Source organism: Camellia sinensis, chromosome 12 (assembly GCF_055761805.1).
Source record: "Camellia sinensis isolate YWXY chromosome 12, ASM5576180v1, whole genome shotgun sequence".
NCBI classification, from domain to species: domain Eukaryota; kingdom Viridiplantae; phylum Streptophyta; class Magnoliopsida; order Ericales; family Theaceae; genus Camellia; species Camellia sinensis.
This window is the reverse complement of record NC_138972.1, coordinates 43,503,345-43,520,922: the sequence shown is the minus strand read 5'-3', so window position 1 is coordinate 43,520,922 and position 17,578 is coordinate 43,503,345. Positions and strand designations below refer to the sequence as shown.

General features: G+C 35.5%; 1 protein-coding gene across 1 annotated transcript; it reads left to right on the top strand.

The window, feature by feature from the left end:
* Positions 1-9,443: 9,443 nt before the first annotated feature.
* On the top strand, positions 9,444-16,986 carry LOC114263572 (uncharacterized). Its single transcript, XM_082896823.1, has 8 exons — positions 9,444-9,524; positions 12,671-12,886; positions 13,186-13,296; positions 13,736-13,957; positions 14,543-14,644; positions 14,912-14,980; positions 15,463-15,633; positions 16,639-16,986. The coding sequence occupies exons 1-8, from the start codon at positions 9,444-9,446 to the stop codon at positions 16,786-16,788; spliced, it is 1,122 nt and encodes a 373-aa protein (XP_082752949.1). The 3' UTR covers positions 16,789-16,986.
* The last annotated feature ends 592 nt before the right edge of the window (positions 16,987-17,578 follow it).

Below are 17,578 nucleotides of genomic sequence, written 5' to 3'. Positions count from 1 at the left end.
TTAACAAGTGTCAAAGGGCACTTGTTAGCATTTGCCTAAATAATAATATGATAAATTAACATGATGAATTATAGGCCCTGTTTGAGAAGTGTTATTTAGACTAAAATAGTCAATAAAGATAAAATTGGTTAAAATAGTCAATAAGATAAAATAAGTTAAAATAGTCAATAAGACAAAATATCACATTTAATCTATAATCATTTCAATCTTTTTTTTTTTTACAACCATCAAATCGATTAAAAAAATAATTTTTTCAAATATAATTTTTTTAATCAAACTAGAATAATTAAAAAATTAAATTAAATAAAATAACTAACTTCTCCGACTAGGCATAATGTTAGGAAAATTCTATTTTCACACACTCTTTTATCTCTGTATACATAATTTCTCAATGCACACACTTATGAAATTGGTTTTATGTTTTTGTTCTCAGTTCACACCTCACATGTTCCAATCATACCCTAAACTAACATCGTTGTACACACATCACTTAAACCATTTGTTCCACAGAGAATCAATGGTGTAGACCCATTTTTTATTCCACCCACCTTGAAAACACAATAACATCTTTTATAAGAAATCCCTTAGTAAATCGCTCCATGAATCTTCAAATTATACAATAAACTACCTCCTTGGATTTCCACTTACATATCAAACTGATTCTTTTAATCAACAATCTAGTCAACATCGAAAAAGTCATTAATTGGCATCAACTCGTATTCAACATAGATCTTGAAACAGTATCGTTTTGTATTAAATTCCATTGAAAACATACAACTCCATCTATTTCTTATTTTTTTATAAATTCTCTTCTTTCTTTCTTTCTTTCTTTCTTTTTATTTTTATTTTTATTTTTTTTAATGGAAGCAATTAAATTTTGCTTATTCGGTACTGGTTATCCGAATGAAAAAGATTTATTCAATTTTTAACTTCTGAAACATGTAAAAAAATTCAAAACTTGGTTTCCGAAATGAATTCTTAAATTCGAAAGTTGAGTTCTAAATTTGGTTTATATCCAAATTCGAAACTTGATTTTCGAATAGAATTAATAATTTCGGCAATGGATATCCGAAAAAAGTAACATGTTTCGGCACTGGTTTATCGAATTAAAATTGTGAAAAAAATTTTGAACAGAAAAACTTACATTTTCATAATTGCTTTTGTTGTAACCAGGTATATTGTTATTTGAATTTGAATTTCCATTGATTTGCAACTCTTCCATCACAAAAATCAAGAATTATGGTGGATTCTAATGACAAAACGATATAATCAATAGAGTATAAACTTAGAGAGTAAAGCAATATGAAAGTATTGCTTTGTAAGCAATAGATGATTATACAATGGGTAGCAAATAATGGTCAATAGAATAAGTGAGCAACAATGGAGGAAGTGAGAAATAATTTCAGTTTTTTTTTACTTAAAAGATATGCACTGAATTTTTTATTAATTTTTAAATGATGTGTACAAAAAAAACTTTGATTTAATGTTATTAGTGTGTTTTGATATCTATTATGGTCAATTTACTTCAAAATAAAATTATCATTAAAATAATATTTTATTAAATATGTATACAGATATAAATAAGTGTGTGAAAATAAAATTTTCTATGATATTAGTCTAAAAACAAGTATATAGCATATATACATAGGGTTAAGAGCATCCACACCAACCTCTTCAAATTTTTAGTTAAATTAAAGCTATTTTGTTATTTTAGCTAGTCACCTTTTAGCACCTACTACATCAAACTCTCTCTATTCTAACTTATTCTTATTAAATATTATTTTCTTATTATGTTTGTTAGTCATTCTTTTTTTATTAAATCGATAAGTTACTGCCCAAACAATTCTTAAAAAAAGAAAAAAATTTGCCGTTGACCGGCCGGACGTCCAGCCGGACTTTCGGGCAGACATCCGGTAACACACAAGTAGCGATGAACAGTGCCTCGCTTGTTGTAATGAGTTGTTGTAACTATCGTAAATTTTGACGATCTCCAAGCGAGTTTGATGAAGTTGATTTTTTGAAGTTTATTAGCTAAAAAATAATTTTGAAGAGCTTGATGAGGATGCTCTAAGGAGATGATAGCCGTTGGAGTCAAACACGGTTTTGCTTTCATTGCGCTTGAAAAAGTTCAAAAAAAAAAAAAGAAAAGAAAAAAAAAAAAGAAAAATGATACAGATCTCTAAATTTAGAGTTCTAATTAAATTTTAACGATGTGATAAAATTAATAGAAAGAAAAAAAAATTAGTACAAAATATTACATCACAAAATAAGTTCCACCTATTAAAGCACACCTATTAAACCTCTTTTTTCAAAAAAGAATGGTGACAATTAACAAGTTGACAGAGGGTTAGTTTAGTTGGGCTAGGCATAATACCATGTATATAGCAGATATATATTATACATGGGGCTAAGGGGCTGATGGCAGCTGAAGTCAAACACGTTTTTGCTAGGGCTGGGCATAGGGTTATCCGACCTGCCCAAATCGCCCTGACCGAACTGAACCGCACGCATGTGGGCGGTTTCGCAAACACATTAGGGTAGGGTGTGGTTTGAATTTTATATAAATTTCGGGTTGCGGGCGGGTTGCGGGTTTGAACCGCACCCGCCCAACCCGTCCGCATTAAATTAATTAATTAATTATTTTATTATTATTATTATTTTTTTCAAATCTAACCGTCCAATGTCCATCGTCATCTCACTTACTTACCTCATCTATACACCAAACCAAACAAAACAAAAAAACCCTAATCTAATCGTCTCCCTCCTTCACTCTCTCAGTCTGCTCTCTCTCTCGTTGTTCATCTCTGCACTAATCATTCTCTCACTCTCTCGTTGTTCATCTCATCGCACCGCCGATCTACTCACAGGTAAACTCTCTCTCTCAATCTCTGTCTCTCTCTCTCTCGGTCCGATGGTTGATTTTTTTTTGTTATATATATATATATATATATATATCAGATATGATCTAATCTCATCAGATCTTGAACCCTATCTCTCTGATCTAATCTGTCTTCCTCACTCTCTCATCTCATCAGATTAGTCTCATCTCTGTCTCTCGCCCCGATCGACTCACAGGTAAGCCTCTCTCTCTCTCTCTCTCTCTCTCTCTCTCTCTCTCTCGCCGATCTTTGATTTATTTTGCAACATATCAGGTCTGTTAATTTTATTTTTTTTGTAAGCAACAGATCTGTTTAATGTATGTGTCTGTGTATTGAAACAGATTTTTTGTATGTGTTTTTTTGTAAGCAACAGATTTTTTTGTGTGTTTTACAACATATCAGATCTGTTTTTTTGTTTAATGTATGTGTCTGTGTATTGAACCAATCTATTTTTTGTTAATTTTTAAATTTGTAGCAACAGATTTTTTGATTTAAATCTGTCTATGTATTGAAATTGAAATTGGATTTAATTTTTGAATCTGCATTGAATTTTTTGATTTAATTTTTGATCTTTGAATTGAATCTATGTATTGGATTTGATTTAATCTGTGAATTGAATCTGCATTGATTTTTGATTTTTGAATCTGTGTATTGAATCTCTGTATCGGATTTGATTTAATCTGTGAATTGAATCTGCATTGATTTTTGATTTTTGAATTTTGAATCTGTGTATTGAATCAATTGGATTGGATGAGCACTTTGGTGACACGGGTTCTTAGTGCCTTGTGGGTATTCTCTCAGCTTTAACTGCATTGGTCCTTGTAATTGAACAACAAAATAGTATTCTCTAGGAATCATTCGTTAGTGTGTTATTGTGTTAATTCTCTTAGTTGTAATTTAAACATGGTTGTTACTGCTAATCTGGATATCAAATCCTTGAACCATTTCAGAAATTTGTCTTGAACTCTGAGCATGCTTGCTTGTTCTCTACTATCTCTAGTTTGTTTGTTTTTTTTTTGTTGGTGATATTTGCCACCATATGCAGATAATGTTTCATGGAATTTTTTACGTCTTCTTGGTTTTGAAGAAGCTAAGTAATAGTAAAACAAAATGGGAGGAAAAAAAAGGGTTTAAAAATAATTTTTGAAAAAAAGTTCAATCCGCAAACCGCCCGCAACGGCCTGCACATCCGCGAACCCTATCCGCACAAACCGCAAACTGCATTGCGGGCGGTTGCGGGTTGACTTTTCCTCAAACCGCATAGATGCGGGCGAGTTCAAACCGAACCGCAAACCGTCCCAAACCGAACCGCGGACACCCCTAGTTTTTGCTTTCACTGCGCCCGAAAAAGAAAAAAAGAATGGTGACAATTAACAAGTTGACGGAAGGTATTTAGTTACGCCTTAAACTATGGACCCCAAAGTAGAGTGGTCTTAATATACATATCAATTGATATATTAATTAATTTATATATCAATTAGTATCTACAACTTTATTCAAAACATACTGCTAATAAAAGTGACACTATTTTATGTCATGTTATCTCAATAAAAAATTATAAATAAATTAAGTAGACAAATATTTTTATTAATTTAACAATATTATGGCCATTATTGCAAAATAAAATTATTGATTGAAAAATAATACTGTAATGTAATATTATTATTACATTAATAATTACTCGGTGCTAGAGATAGTGAGGTGATTGTCACACCACCAAATCAAGTTTTTTCTTTTCTTTTTTTTTAAATAATAATTTTATAATAATCATATTTTTATATTAAATTTAATTTTATATATGAATTGTCATTACTGTGGGGATATATTTTCTAAGTACCAACACGTGGCAAGGCGACGCCGATGTGTCAGTTGAGGTGCCACGTGTCGTGGTCATGACGCTGAGGTGATCTCGACAAGGCCGAGGTTATTCCCTAAGATATCGGAATCCGAGATAAGAGGATAAAAGATAAAGGACAAGAGTCCTAGAATAAAGAGGAGATTTAGCCAAGATAAGGATAAAGCTCTTAGAGAGTTTATCTTTATCTCTTGAGGAGTTCAAAGTAAGTACTGAATTGGAGTCCATAGAAGTGAGGCTTCTAGTGGGACTAGGATTAAGTAAAATATAAAAGAGAGGCACCCCCGTGGGTCTAAGGTACACAATTTTTGGCATTCCAAGAGCAACAGTTGCTAACAACGGAACGCAGTTTGACAGCAAACTCATCAAGAACTTCTGTGCGAAATTCAAGATAAAGAATTACTTTTCAACATCAAGTTTTCCCCAAAGCAATGGGCAAGCAAAAGCATCCAACAAAGTAATTTTGGATGGGATAAAGAAGAGACTGCAGGCAGCAAAAGGAAAGTGGGTAGACGAGTTGCCCAATGTACTCTGGGCATATCGGACTACGCTGAGAAGATCAACAGGGGAAACCCCTTTTGCCATGGCCTACGGCACAGAAGCAGTCATCCCACTAGAGATCGGCATCCCAGGGATCAGAACCCAGGGAGTAGAGAATGGGACTAATGACATACTTCTAGCCCGAGATCTGGATCTCTTAGAAGAAAGAAGGGAGAAAGCTACAATTCAGCTCGCAGCGTACCAGCAGCAGCTTGCTAGAGCTTACAATAAGAAGGTCAATCCAAGGGATTTTCAGGTCGGCAACCTAGTTCTGAGAAAAGTTGTTAGCAACAAGAAGGACCCCAAAGAGGGCAAGCTTGGCCCAAACTGGGAAGGACCCTACAGAATCACTTCGGTATTAGGCAATGGAGCATACCGGCATGAAGATAATGAGGGCAAAGCATTGCCAAGACCCTGGAACACTTGTAATTTGAAAATTTTCTATTATTAGATGTTCCTTGTTATTTTTTACCGACGTCATCAATAAAATTTTAGCAGAGTTCTCCAAAGACTTGTGAATTAATAAAAGATGCATAATGTTGTTTCTGAATAATGAGAACCCAAGTGGAACTCAGGTTCACATTGGGGGCAGAGAGAAGACAAAAATGCTTAACGCTTGTTGAAGTTTATAGCAATTTACAAGTTGAAGTTAAGCCGAGATAATTGTTTATCTTCACTTGTTAAAATTTGTAGCAATTTACAAGTTGAAGTTAAACCGAAGTAATGCTTAACGCTTGTTGAAATTTGTAAGCAATTTACAAGTTGAAGTTAAGCCGAGATAATTGTTTATCTTCACTTGTTGAAATTTGTAGCAATTTACAAGTTGAAGTTAAACCGAAGTAATGCTTAACACTTGTTGAAATTTGTAACAATTTACAAGTTGAAGTTAAGCCAAAATAATTATTTATCTTCACTTGTTGAAATTTGTAGCAATTTACAAGTTAAAGTTAAACCGAAGTAATGCTTAACGCTTGTTGAAATTTGTAACAATTTACAAGTTGAAGTTAAGCCAATATAATTATTTATCTTCACTTGTTAAAATTTATAGCAATTTACAAGTTGAAGTTAAACCGAGATAATTGTTTATCTTCACTTGTTAAAATTTATAGCAATTTACAAGTTGAAGTTAAACCGAAGTAATGCTTAACGCTTGTTGAAATTTATAGCAATTTACAAGTTGAAGTTAAGCCGAGATAAGTGTTTATCTTCACTTGTTGAAATTTGTAGCAATTTACAAGTTGAAGTTAAGCCGACATATATTATTTAACACTTGTGGAAATTTATAGCAATTTACAAGTAGATCACTGTTTGGCACTTGTTATAACTTAAGAAAAGTTTACAAAGTTAAGATTAAACTAGTATATGTTTATCCTTGTTGAAATTTATAAACAATTTACAGGACAAGTACTTGTCGAAGTAAATCGTCAGGTGGCATAACCGAGGTGTGTCACCCCGAGAAGATTGCACAAAGAAGGAAGAGTACATAAGACATGTAAAATATTCTAAGTATATAATCATGCAAGAGCAGTTAGAAGAAGACAAAGATACAAGCATTCACTGAAGGAAAGCTGTGTTAAGCATTCAGTTGAAACAGGGGCACATCGGCCATATGAAAAAGCTTACATTGTCTAAGAAAACAAAACAGTACAAAAGACAAGACAGGAAAAACATGAAAATTAAGCTTCATCAGCATCAACAGCAACTTGGGTTTGGACCTCGGAAGGATCTGAAAGAGCTACCTCGGCCGCCTTCTCCTCCACGATCTCGGCATCAATCTAGGCAAGGGTTTCATCAATGCTTTTTTCGGCTACAGGAACATCGGCGGATGCCTACTCTGGGGTAGTTTCCTTGACAACTCCATCGCCCTCTTCATCTTGAGTCAAGTCCAGGACTTGCTCAGTTGAAGGAAGGGACTTGGACGCAGTAGCTTCTTTCTTCCCTTTTCTCACAAAGTCATTGTCCTCTTCCTCATCACCATCTTCAGACTCAGATTCGCCGATGTCTTGACTTGAAGATTGAGCTGGAGGGAATGGAAGAGGGATGGCATCGGCTTTCCTCAATGGTGAGTCTTCAGGAACATTGAGTTTTTTCAGAAGAGACATCCAACCAAAGGTAAAACCCTTGTTGCATGCCTGCTTCACTTGAAGTTCATAGGCCTCAGTAACATCGGCCATGCCTTGAGTATACGCCTTTTCATCAGCTTCTTTTATTTCAGCGTCCTTAGTGGCCAGGGCCTCCTGAAGCTCCTTTTCGACCTGGGCTATTCTTTTCTCGGCTTCTCTTTTCTGAGATTCAGTCACTTTTTTGATAGCCTCAGCAGCCTCAGCCTTCTCTTCAGCATTGCTCTGAGCTTTGATTGCAGCCTCGGCTTGGTCCTCTAATTTTTTCATGTTTGATTGTAAGCCTTTGTTAGTCTTTCGGAGGGAAGAGAACTCCCTCTTCATCTCGACAAGCCTCTCCCGATTCTCAAAAGACTGCATTGAGAAAGAGTGGGCATGTTGAATGGCCTGAAAGAAAACAGAGGTATTAGAGAATATTCAAAGTATGAGATAAAGAGAAAGAAAGAAAAAAATTACCAAAAGGAAGACATTTACCTGAACGGAGTGCTGAAGCATTAGAGCATAGTTCTCGTACTCACTATACTGGGCGTTTCGCTCCAGATCGCCTGGAAGAAGCAGAGCGGTACTGAGTGTGACGTTGACGTTTATATCATCGACACTATCACTTGCCATGACAGGCTTGTCTTCCAAAGTAATTGTGGGGGCCCAGGGGGCATCGGGCTTTTTTGATTTCGAAGTTGTTGCAGAAGAAGACCTTGGCTTTTTTTGGTTGTTGGGATTCTGGTGGTTGAGACTCAGAACGCCTTTTCCCAGAGGAAGGCTAAGATTTATCACTCTCGGCCAACTTTGAAATAGGCAGAGTGTCTTCAGACTCAACCTGAGCTACCTTGGCCTTTGGTTGAGCCTTTTTTTATTCTTTTTGGCTTCGGTGGAGGAAGGATTTGTGCAGGTTGATCGTCAACAGATGATGGAATGCTGGCCAGAAAATCTTTTGCAACTGGTTTTGGTCGGCCCATCTCGGCAGTAAGGACAAGTCGTCGCCGACGTTTTCATTCTGATATCGGGACCAAGTATGGAGCCGAGGTTGATGGCTGATTAGCTGGATCAGATGTTGATCCTTGATCTGTTCGTGATGTGGATACAATCAATGGAGTTGTAGCAGAGGGTGGAGAAAGGCTTTTCTTCTTCTTTTTGGGAACGTCGGGCAAAGTTGACTTGTATGATGGAATAAAATTGAGAAGCAAAGGCGCTTTCCTTTTATGGACTGGCAAGTCCAGAAGTTTCTTCAAGTCCTTGCAGGGGACAAAGGATTGCCGAAAATTTTTCGGTGGCTGACAAACAGCTGCAAGAAGAACAGACGTCAGAAACAGACAAAGTATTTAAGACTTCGAAAGAAAACAAGCAAAGATGAATACTGGGCTCTTACCATTGCCCTCTAAAACTGATCGGGGAAGAGGGTAGAGATGGATCCAATTTCCCGAGGTAATGAGATAGTCACCTCCAGCCCCCTTGTTGGAGTCTGGGAGGTCGGCTACGATTTTGAATTTTGTAGACCTCGGCTTAAGGTAATAAATGTAGCCTTTTTCTTTCAAATTAAGGGCACACATGGTATAGCAATACTGGATATCGGCTAGGGTGATCCTAGCGTTTTCCTGTTTAGCTAAGGCTATGACACCAAAGATCATTCTATAGGAATTGATTGCCAGTTACATGGGGTTCAACTTATAATAGTGAAGAATCTTGCGAAAAAGGATGTTGAGTGGGAACTGGAGTCCACACTCAGTAAAAGCTACAATGGGAAAGGGCATGGAGTTTTCTGTATCCATAATGGAGTCATCATCCCCAACCAGCCTCAGATGGACATCGGCAGGGATGGAGAACTCTTGCCTAAAGTATTCAAGTTTGGTCGGGGTATCAACCCTATGCCTCCACATACCCATGATATCGGCCTGAATTAGAAGGGTTGAAATTTAGAAAGAAGATATTTCTTATTGATGGGACCTCGGCAAAAACCTAGGTTTGGGCTGGTACAGAAATTTGTAAGGAATGTTTCAGTTTTGCCCTAAATCGTGGGTTCTACAAACAAATCCCAAACCTAAAACTATGAAGATGAAGATCAAAGGCACAGATCTGAAAAAGACACAAAAAGCAGAAAGCAAGAATGGAATTTCAAAATCAAGAACAGAGATGGTTTATCAAGAGCATAAATAATACAAGAAATACAGGGCCAAGATTAGTGACAAAGATACAGGGAAGTAGTGAAACAATGCGTGTGTTCAAGATATGGGCAAAGGCAAAATCATGGAAAGGACACATTCAGGTGTATGAATCGCAAATTAAAAGTTTCAACAGATGCAGTGAAGGCAACAAGTAATGAAGAATATCAACAGAATTGAAAACGAAAGGAACAGTAGCTTACCAGAAAAGAGTGAAGCCGGTATAAAGATTGCCGAAGTCCGATGATGGTTGCAGGAGTAACAGAGTAGCGAAAGCTTCACCAGAAAGACGAAATGAAGACAACTGCAGAGCTTGGAGCTTGAGCAATGGCGGATTCGAAAGAAAGAGTTTAGAGAGAGAAAAAGCAAAGAGAAATCAGATGCAAAAGTGGAAAAATGAAGAAAGGGGGAAAGGTTTTTGTCAAAAATGAAAACGGCGGCAAAAAATAATCAATACGCCTAGAAGAACGCATACGTCAAACGGCGCACGTGAGAAAGAGACGGGTTACAGACGCGTCACAAGCACGAACCAGTAAGAAAGAAACGCGTGGTTAAAAACGGTTGAATTATGGTGTATGACAGCTCATACGCGTGGAAGGATTCTTGAAGTTCTTGTTCTTCAATATAAGGATATCGGCCAAAATAATGATCTCGGCTGAGATACTGAAAATTGACGTACTGGAAAAACGGAATGATATAGGTTCCATCACCTCAGAATGCCGAGATAATAGAACCTAGGGGACAGTTGTGGGGATATATTTTCTGAGTACCAACACGTGGCAAGGTGACGCCGATGCGTCAGCCGATGTGCCACGTGTCCTGGTCGTGACGCCGAGGTGATCTCGGCAATGTTGAGGTTATCCCCTAAGATATCGAAATCCGAGATAAGAGGATAAAAGATAAGGGACAAGAGTCTTAGAATAAAGAGGAGATTTAGCCAAGATAAGGATAAAGCTCTTAGAGAGTTTATCTTTATCTCTTGAGGAGTCCAAAGTAAGTACTGAATTGGAGTCCATAGAAGTGAGGCTTCTAGTGGGACTAGGATTAAGTAAACTATAAAAGAGAGGCACCCCCGTGGGTCTAAGGTACGCAATTTTATGCTTTGATTCCATAGAAGTGAGGCTTCTAGTGGGACTAGGATTAAGTAAACTATAAAAGAGAGGCACCCCTGTGGGTCTAAGGTACGTAATTTTATGCTTTGAGCAGTGAGTTTAGCACTTGATTATCTTTGAGAGATATACTGACTTGATCGTCGGAGTGCCCCCGGGTGGAAGAGCTACCGCCGGAGCCTATTCTTTCTGTTACAGGTTAACTGAAACCATCTATTCTGCCGGTGCTCTCTAGCTGATTACTAAACGGGCAGTGTGGTCAGAAAATTACTCACACAATTACTATGTTAGCTTATTAGGTCCCACCACTTATATCTGCTTTTTATATAGTTAGAACAACTCATGTTAAACTAAGGCCAAGTTTGGGAAGATTAAATAAGTGCACTTTTTGACTTTTTATGAAATACGGGTTGGATTTGGGTTGGGTTTGAAGTGATGTGTTAGAGAGGTGATGTGACTTAAATAAGATGATGTGACTTAAATAGGATAGTGACTTTTTGACTTTTAAGATTTTTTGGAGGATGCCAAACTTGGCCTAAATATGATAGTTATTTAAAAAATAAATAAATTAAATTTAATAAAAAAACAAAATATAAAACAACAAAACAACACTTTGAGTGAATTTAAGAGTTTAAATTATGAGTTTTTAACACTTTGCTAAATTATCCGTTTCACTTGTAGATATATAAATATTATATGTTTATTTTATGTGTGTAAATTTATTTTCAGTATGCAACCACTGCACAGGAGAATATTCCCATTCAAAACATGTTAGGGGGAAGAGCGTATCAACTGATTTGGCATAAAAAATAATTGAAGTTCAAAAGTTAAATTTGGATAATAAAATAAAAGTGGAATAAGAGGGAAAATGTGGGTGTGAGTAACAATCCCCTGATATTAAGGTCATGTTCGATCCAAATTAAGTGAGAGTGATTAGATTATTTATATGGTGATATTAAATTGAAAATATAACATAAATTGCATTCGTTTATGTATTAATATAATGTTACACTACAAGAATTTGGAGATTTAACGGCGTTTAATTAACGGCGTTTGTTAAACGTCACTTTTTTTTCAAAATTAACGGTGTTTTTTAAACGTCGCAATTGTTATTAATTAAAACGGTACCGTTTGGTGACTAGGAGACGTTTGAAAAGCGCCTCCAAATCCTCTTCCCCTCAAACCCTATCCCGTCTCTCCAAACCTTTATTTTGAAAACCTATTTTGAGCACCGCCGTCTACATATGAAGTTCGAATCTCTCCCTCACTCTCTTTCTCTCAGGGGATCGAATCAATATGAAGCTGTTCTCTCTCGATTCAGTGATTCTTCTTTAGCTCGGTGATTCGTCTTGTTGAGCACAAAGCGATTGCGATTTCGAAGTTCGATTTTGAGCACCGTGATTTGGAACTCTTCTTCAGATCCGTGATCTTCGTCTTCTTCGATCAGAGGTTAGATATTTCTTCTGTGCTCTGTTTGGAACTCTTCGTCTTCTCAGATGTTTCTTCAGCTCCGTGAATCTCTTCTTCTGTGCTTTGTTTCCACTTTTTGCTGAAATCAGTATCTTCTTCGTTTCTAGTTTTGCTTATTGTTCTGCTCAAATCACTATTAGGTGATGATTGATGATTCATTTTAGTTTGTCTCTATTTGATTTTTTCTTTCTTTGCTTTTAAGATCTGCATATATACATGCAATTTAATTTGTCTATTTATGAATTATACGATGTATAAAATATGTGTTATTTTGTTATGATCAAAGCAATCACTTGATTTTCTTTTTGGTTGTCAAGTTTTACTTGTGAATTTTTTTTTCTCCCTCTGCACAGTAATTACACAAACAGAAAATGGTATAAAAGTACATCAAAATTAATGGTAAGTAGTTCTACCTTCTTTTGATGCTTTATGTTTATGAATAAAATTAGAAGTTAAAAGAGAAAAACAAAAGAAAAGAGAGGAAAACAATACAAAGGTAAATTGAAAGGTTTGTTTCTTAACAATTAAAGCCCTCATTCAGATCAGATGGTTCTTAAAGCTTTCACAAATTCCTGAAGTTACTGAGGTTCCAAGCTTCAGTGGGGAAGCACTGTCTTACTTGCAAGGATTGATTGATGGATTTACCATAAGTGATGCCTTGGAAGTTAAAAATATAGAGAAAGTGACAAACCATGATGTGAAAGCAGTGGAATACTTCTTGAAACAGAAATGCCAATCACATCCAGAGATTGCGAAGGTTTGAACTTGTCCTCCAGTTTCTTCGATACTAAAATGACCAGCTTTAGTACATTTATTTGACATAATTCAACTGCTAGTGTTGTGTTGTGATGCCTATCATGATGTTAATTTTGCTAATGCAAAATTTTTTAACAGTTAACCTGTTCTCTTTCAGTTGCTTAAGATAGTATAATGACTGCCTTAGTGTATTTGACATAATTGAATTGTTACTGTAGCCAGTCTTTAAGTTGCAGTGTCTTTCATTATTACTGTTGCTATTTGAAATATTTTGAGTAGCTAACCTTCTCTTCATTGTAGGTGCTTGAATTTTTTCATTTTGCCTGCACATCCGAGGACATTAACAATCTTGCCCATGCATTGATGCTGAAAGAAGCTTTGAACACTGTCATATTTCCAGTCATGGATGAGGTAATTAAGGCAGTTTGTGACATGGCTAAAGCTAATGCTCATGTTCCCATGTTTTCTCGCACTCATGGGTAGGTAGATGAATTTTTTATTTTAAAAAATAATAGATATATAGATGTTGCACTGCAATTCATGAGAGAGAGACTGCTCCATCTGATTAGTACCCTTCATACATTGGATCATCGAGAATATGCATAATCACTTAAAAATAACTAAATATGATGACTAAAAGGAAGAAGTGGAGTTGATGGAAAAATTACAACTGATTGGAGGAAAATGGTTTATTTACTTCAACTCAAATTGTTGGGGTATATGCTTTGTTGAGTAAAGTTGTATACTTAACCTGCCTGGCATATGGTGGTGCATGCAATTGTGTTTGAACAATGGTTTTAGAGCTAATAGAGTCATCAATAGATCACTCATTTGGTTTATTATTTTGTAGCCAGCTTCACCTACCACCCTTGGAAAGGAAATTGCAATTTTTGCTGTCAGATTAAGCAGGGAAAGGCTGGATATTTCTCAAGTTGAGATAATGGGGAAGTTTGCTGGTGCAGTTGGAAATTACAATGCACATCTCGTTGCATACCATGAAATTAAGTGGCCTCAAATTGCAGAGGAGTTTGTGAAATCTCTTGGATTAAGTTTCAATCCCTATGTGACTCAGGTGTCTGTTCCATGCTCGAAATTTCTTCTCACTTCAGTTTTTATTAGATTTCTCTATAATTTTTTGCAGGCCAGAATAATTCCTAGAAATTTTATCTACACGTGTTAAGTTAGCAATCTGCAACCACATTTTAATGGCTCCTTTTGATATGCTCTCTGTTCTTTGTTGACTTGTAGAGACCAACCATCCACTACCGCGGCTGCTCTATGTATCAAAGCTAGAGAAGTCGGTAGTCTTTATTATCTATTAGTTACTCATTAGTGGACTCTCTTTCCAATTTTTTACATCCAGTCCTTGCTCCTTATTGTTTTTAGCAAATGCTTTCATAATTTAACCATGTGTTGTAGGTTAGTTGCTGCTCCAGATTATCAATGTGATAATTTGAACCACTGGTCTAATAATATTTTTTAAAAACATAATGATTATTTAGGGATATTTTTTAATGAAATTTACAGAACATTTGAACCACTGCTCCAGATTTTGCTAGTTGTTAGAATTTTTCTCATCTAATTTTAGTGGTGGTGATACAGTGAGACATGCTTTCTGTTTTGGAAGTGAATATTTATTTTTGTACGTTATGTGCAGCGTGACTTAACTGATTCAACAGTTCTGAGGAATATGGGTGAAGGTTTAGGGCATTCTCTTCTTGCGTACAGAAGTGCATTACAGGGAATATCAAAGCTGCAGGTAAAAAGTTAAATTGAAAAACATTGCTGCATAATTACTAACTACTTTTCACCTTGTCAACGGTAAAGGTGTAGTAGTAATTATCTGCTTATTATAGGTTGTTTTCTTATGAAAATATTATGTCACACATTATTACTCTGATATTATTAATATGATGAAATTAGCATTTGCTATTTGACTTTTATCAGGCAGCATTCTCCATTGCCCTTGCCATTGTTTACTTCCCTTTTATTATTTGACTTTTTTGTTGAACTAATTTTGCCATAGGTTAATGAAGCTTCTTTGTTTGAAGACTTGAATGAGTCATGGGAGGTGCTTGTGGAACCAATACAGACTGTATGTTCCTTTCTTCTAGTTTACATATCATATTCAATCTGAATTTTTTTTGGCCCTCTCTACAGATTTGAAGAATTAATATTGTGACTGCTAAAGAAAATCTTTTAACTGAATGCCATCAATAGCTCATATTGAATGCTAGTGACAGTGATTGACTGATTTTATTTTATCTTTCCTTCTCGACACTTGTTTGAATGAAATAAACCATTCTATGATTTTACTTCATAGGTTGATATTCATTCTTGGTAAAAACTATCAATTATGTACCCTCAGATTGCCTCTTTCTTATTTATTAGGGGGACAGTGGGTTGGGTTTGATTGCCTCTTTCTTATTTATTAGGGTTGAAATTTAAATTTGTGAAACCTAATTTGGTTCGAGATTGAGAATTTTAAAAAAAAAAGCGCTCTAGAAGAGTTTTAATAGTTGTGGAGTTCGTATGTGATGTGATGTATGTGTGTGTGTTTTTTACATGAGGGAGTAGGTGCTGCTAACACAACTTGGGACTCTAGAGCTTCTCCAGAAGACATGGAAAAGATGTGGAATCATCCTATTGTTAGTAAAGAGTGGAGCAAATCTGGGGAGAAACAGGGGAAAAGTGCGATTTTCTCACGATGCCGAGAATAGACCTTATCTTTCTCGGGTAGAGTTAAGGGTAAGATTAAATAATATGGATCTGCAAAATATATATTTTCTTGCATGTATTTATCATAACTGGATATTTTGAATGCTTCCCCTGTTGCTATGTTCTTCTGCTACCCCCTCCCCCTTCATCTTCTTTGTTACTGGTCACCATTTTCCGCTTCATTGGTTATCTATAAGACAACTAAGAAAGCATAATTTATTTTCCATGACCAGTTGACAAACTTCACCCAATCTTTGAATAGTTACCATCAGCTACTGAATTAGGGCAGGTTTTGAACTTAATTTGAATAGTTATCTACTATTTAATGCAAATCCTTTTGAAATTGTCACATACTTTCTTACATTCATGTATTTCTACGTAGGCATATTCACTGACTAATCCATATTTAAATTTAGAATTGCAACCAATTCATGTCATTGTGTTTCCTTTAATTAAAGTTTATTTGCTTTCTCTTCTTTTTGTTAGATGCTTGCTTGGTGAGATTTAAAAGCTTGGGTTGATAAATATAGAGGTGGATTCAACTGCTATGAAACATTTGGAGTCAAATTACCAAAAAATTCAAATAAAAATAAAAAGCAAATTTGAAAAAGATTAAAAGCATACATTTCAAAATAGGAGACACCTCATCAGAGCACTCAATGCAACATTGTCCTTAACGGTCACCTCCTCAACTTTGTAGGATTTTGTTGCAAAATCTAAATGAAACCAAATCTTAGTTGATTCATTCACAATGCTTATAAGTTACAAGCTTTATTTATTATTGTTATTTGAGGTAGAAGGTGTAACGATTTGGAAAGATATGTAGAAAATCACAAAAACACTTTGAAAAGTATGATCATGTGATCCTATGAATCGATCCACAATCCCATTATGCTACTATTGCTTATTTTATTTAATCCTAGTTACTTGAAGTTTCTATTCTCGATCTTATATTTCTCGACTCATCTACTTGTTATCGTCTTTGTTTTTTGTTTTTAGTTTTTGATTTCCTTCCTAAAATTCATTGGTCTGTAGACGATTTTGTGTGCTCTTGCTGAGATTGTTAGCATGCGCTTCGTGAATGGGGTTGGACCTTGTCTAGGAATAATGGGAATTGACTACCCCACAGCTTGCTGGCTTTACAAGTATGTGAATTCCAGGGCTCAAACTGAATGTTTGTTTTAGAACATTGTAATGCAGGTGTGGATAAACAGTCGCAGTGTATGTGAAGATGGGGACTTGAACCCAAGCAGGGGGGCCTCTATAATCTCCTGCTTAACCACCAAAGCTCTTTGGCATCTTACACCATGGAATAAAATAAAAAGAGTTCAACATCTCATGCTCTTTAATATAGTGTTTATTAGCAACTTTGTCATTTTGGCTCGTTACAGGATATCGGGATACCCATTCTAAAAAAAAAATATGTTAAAGATCCTTCAGAAGTCTTGCCTAATTTGATAAGTGGGAGTTAGATCAAATGGCCTCTAAATTTGTTTATGCTATGAGAGCATTATTTATTTAATTTTACATGATTTTGATATGTGTCTGTATTGTCTTTGGGTATGCCTTTTTCTTTATATGTATTTAGTGCTTCTTGGTATGTGATAAAATCTTCTTGTTAGTGCTTCTTCAAGTTTTAAGTACTTTTTATAAGTATTGGGTACAAATTCTTTAATTGTGTTTATTTTGGTGAATCTGATTGTAGTTTATGTTCTGATGCAGGCATGTAGACCAGTGAAGACTATAACTTTAATGCTAAGACATGATTTTTGGATACATGTTAATTTATGGTTAATGTTAAGACATGATTTTTTGATATATGTTAGTTTGTGGTTAATGTTAAAACATGATTTTTGGATTTTGGATATGTTAATTTTGTGGATAATGGTGATTGGATATTAATTGAATGAGAAAGTGAATTAATGCTTCATTACAGGTATTTTTTTAGTTCAATCAAATAAAATTAGCACAATTT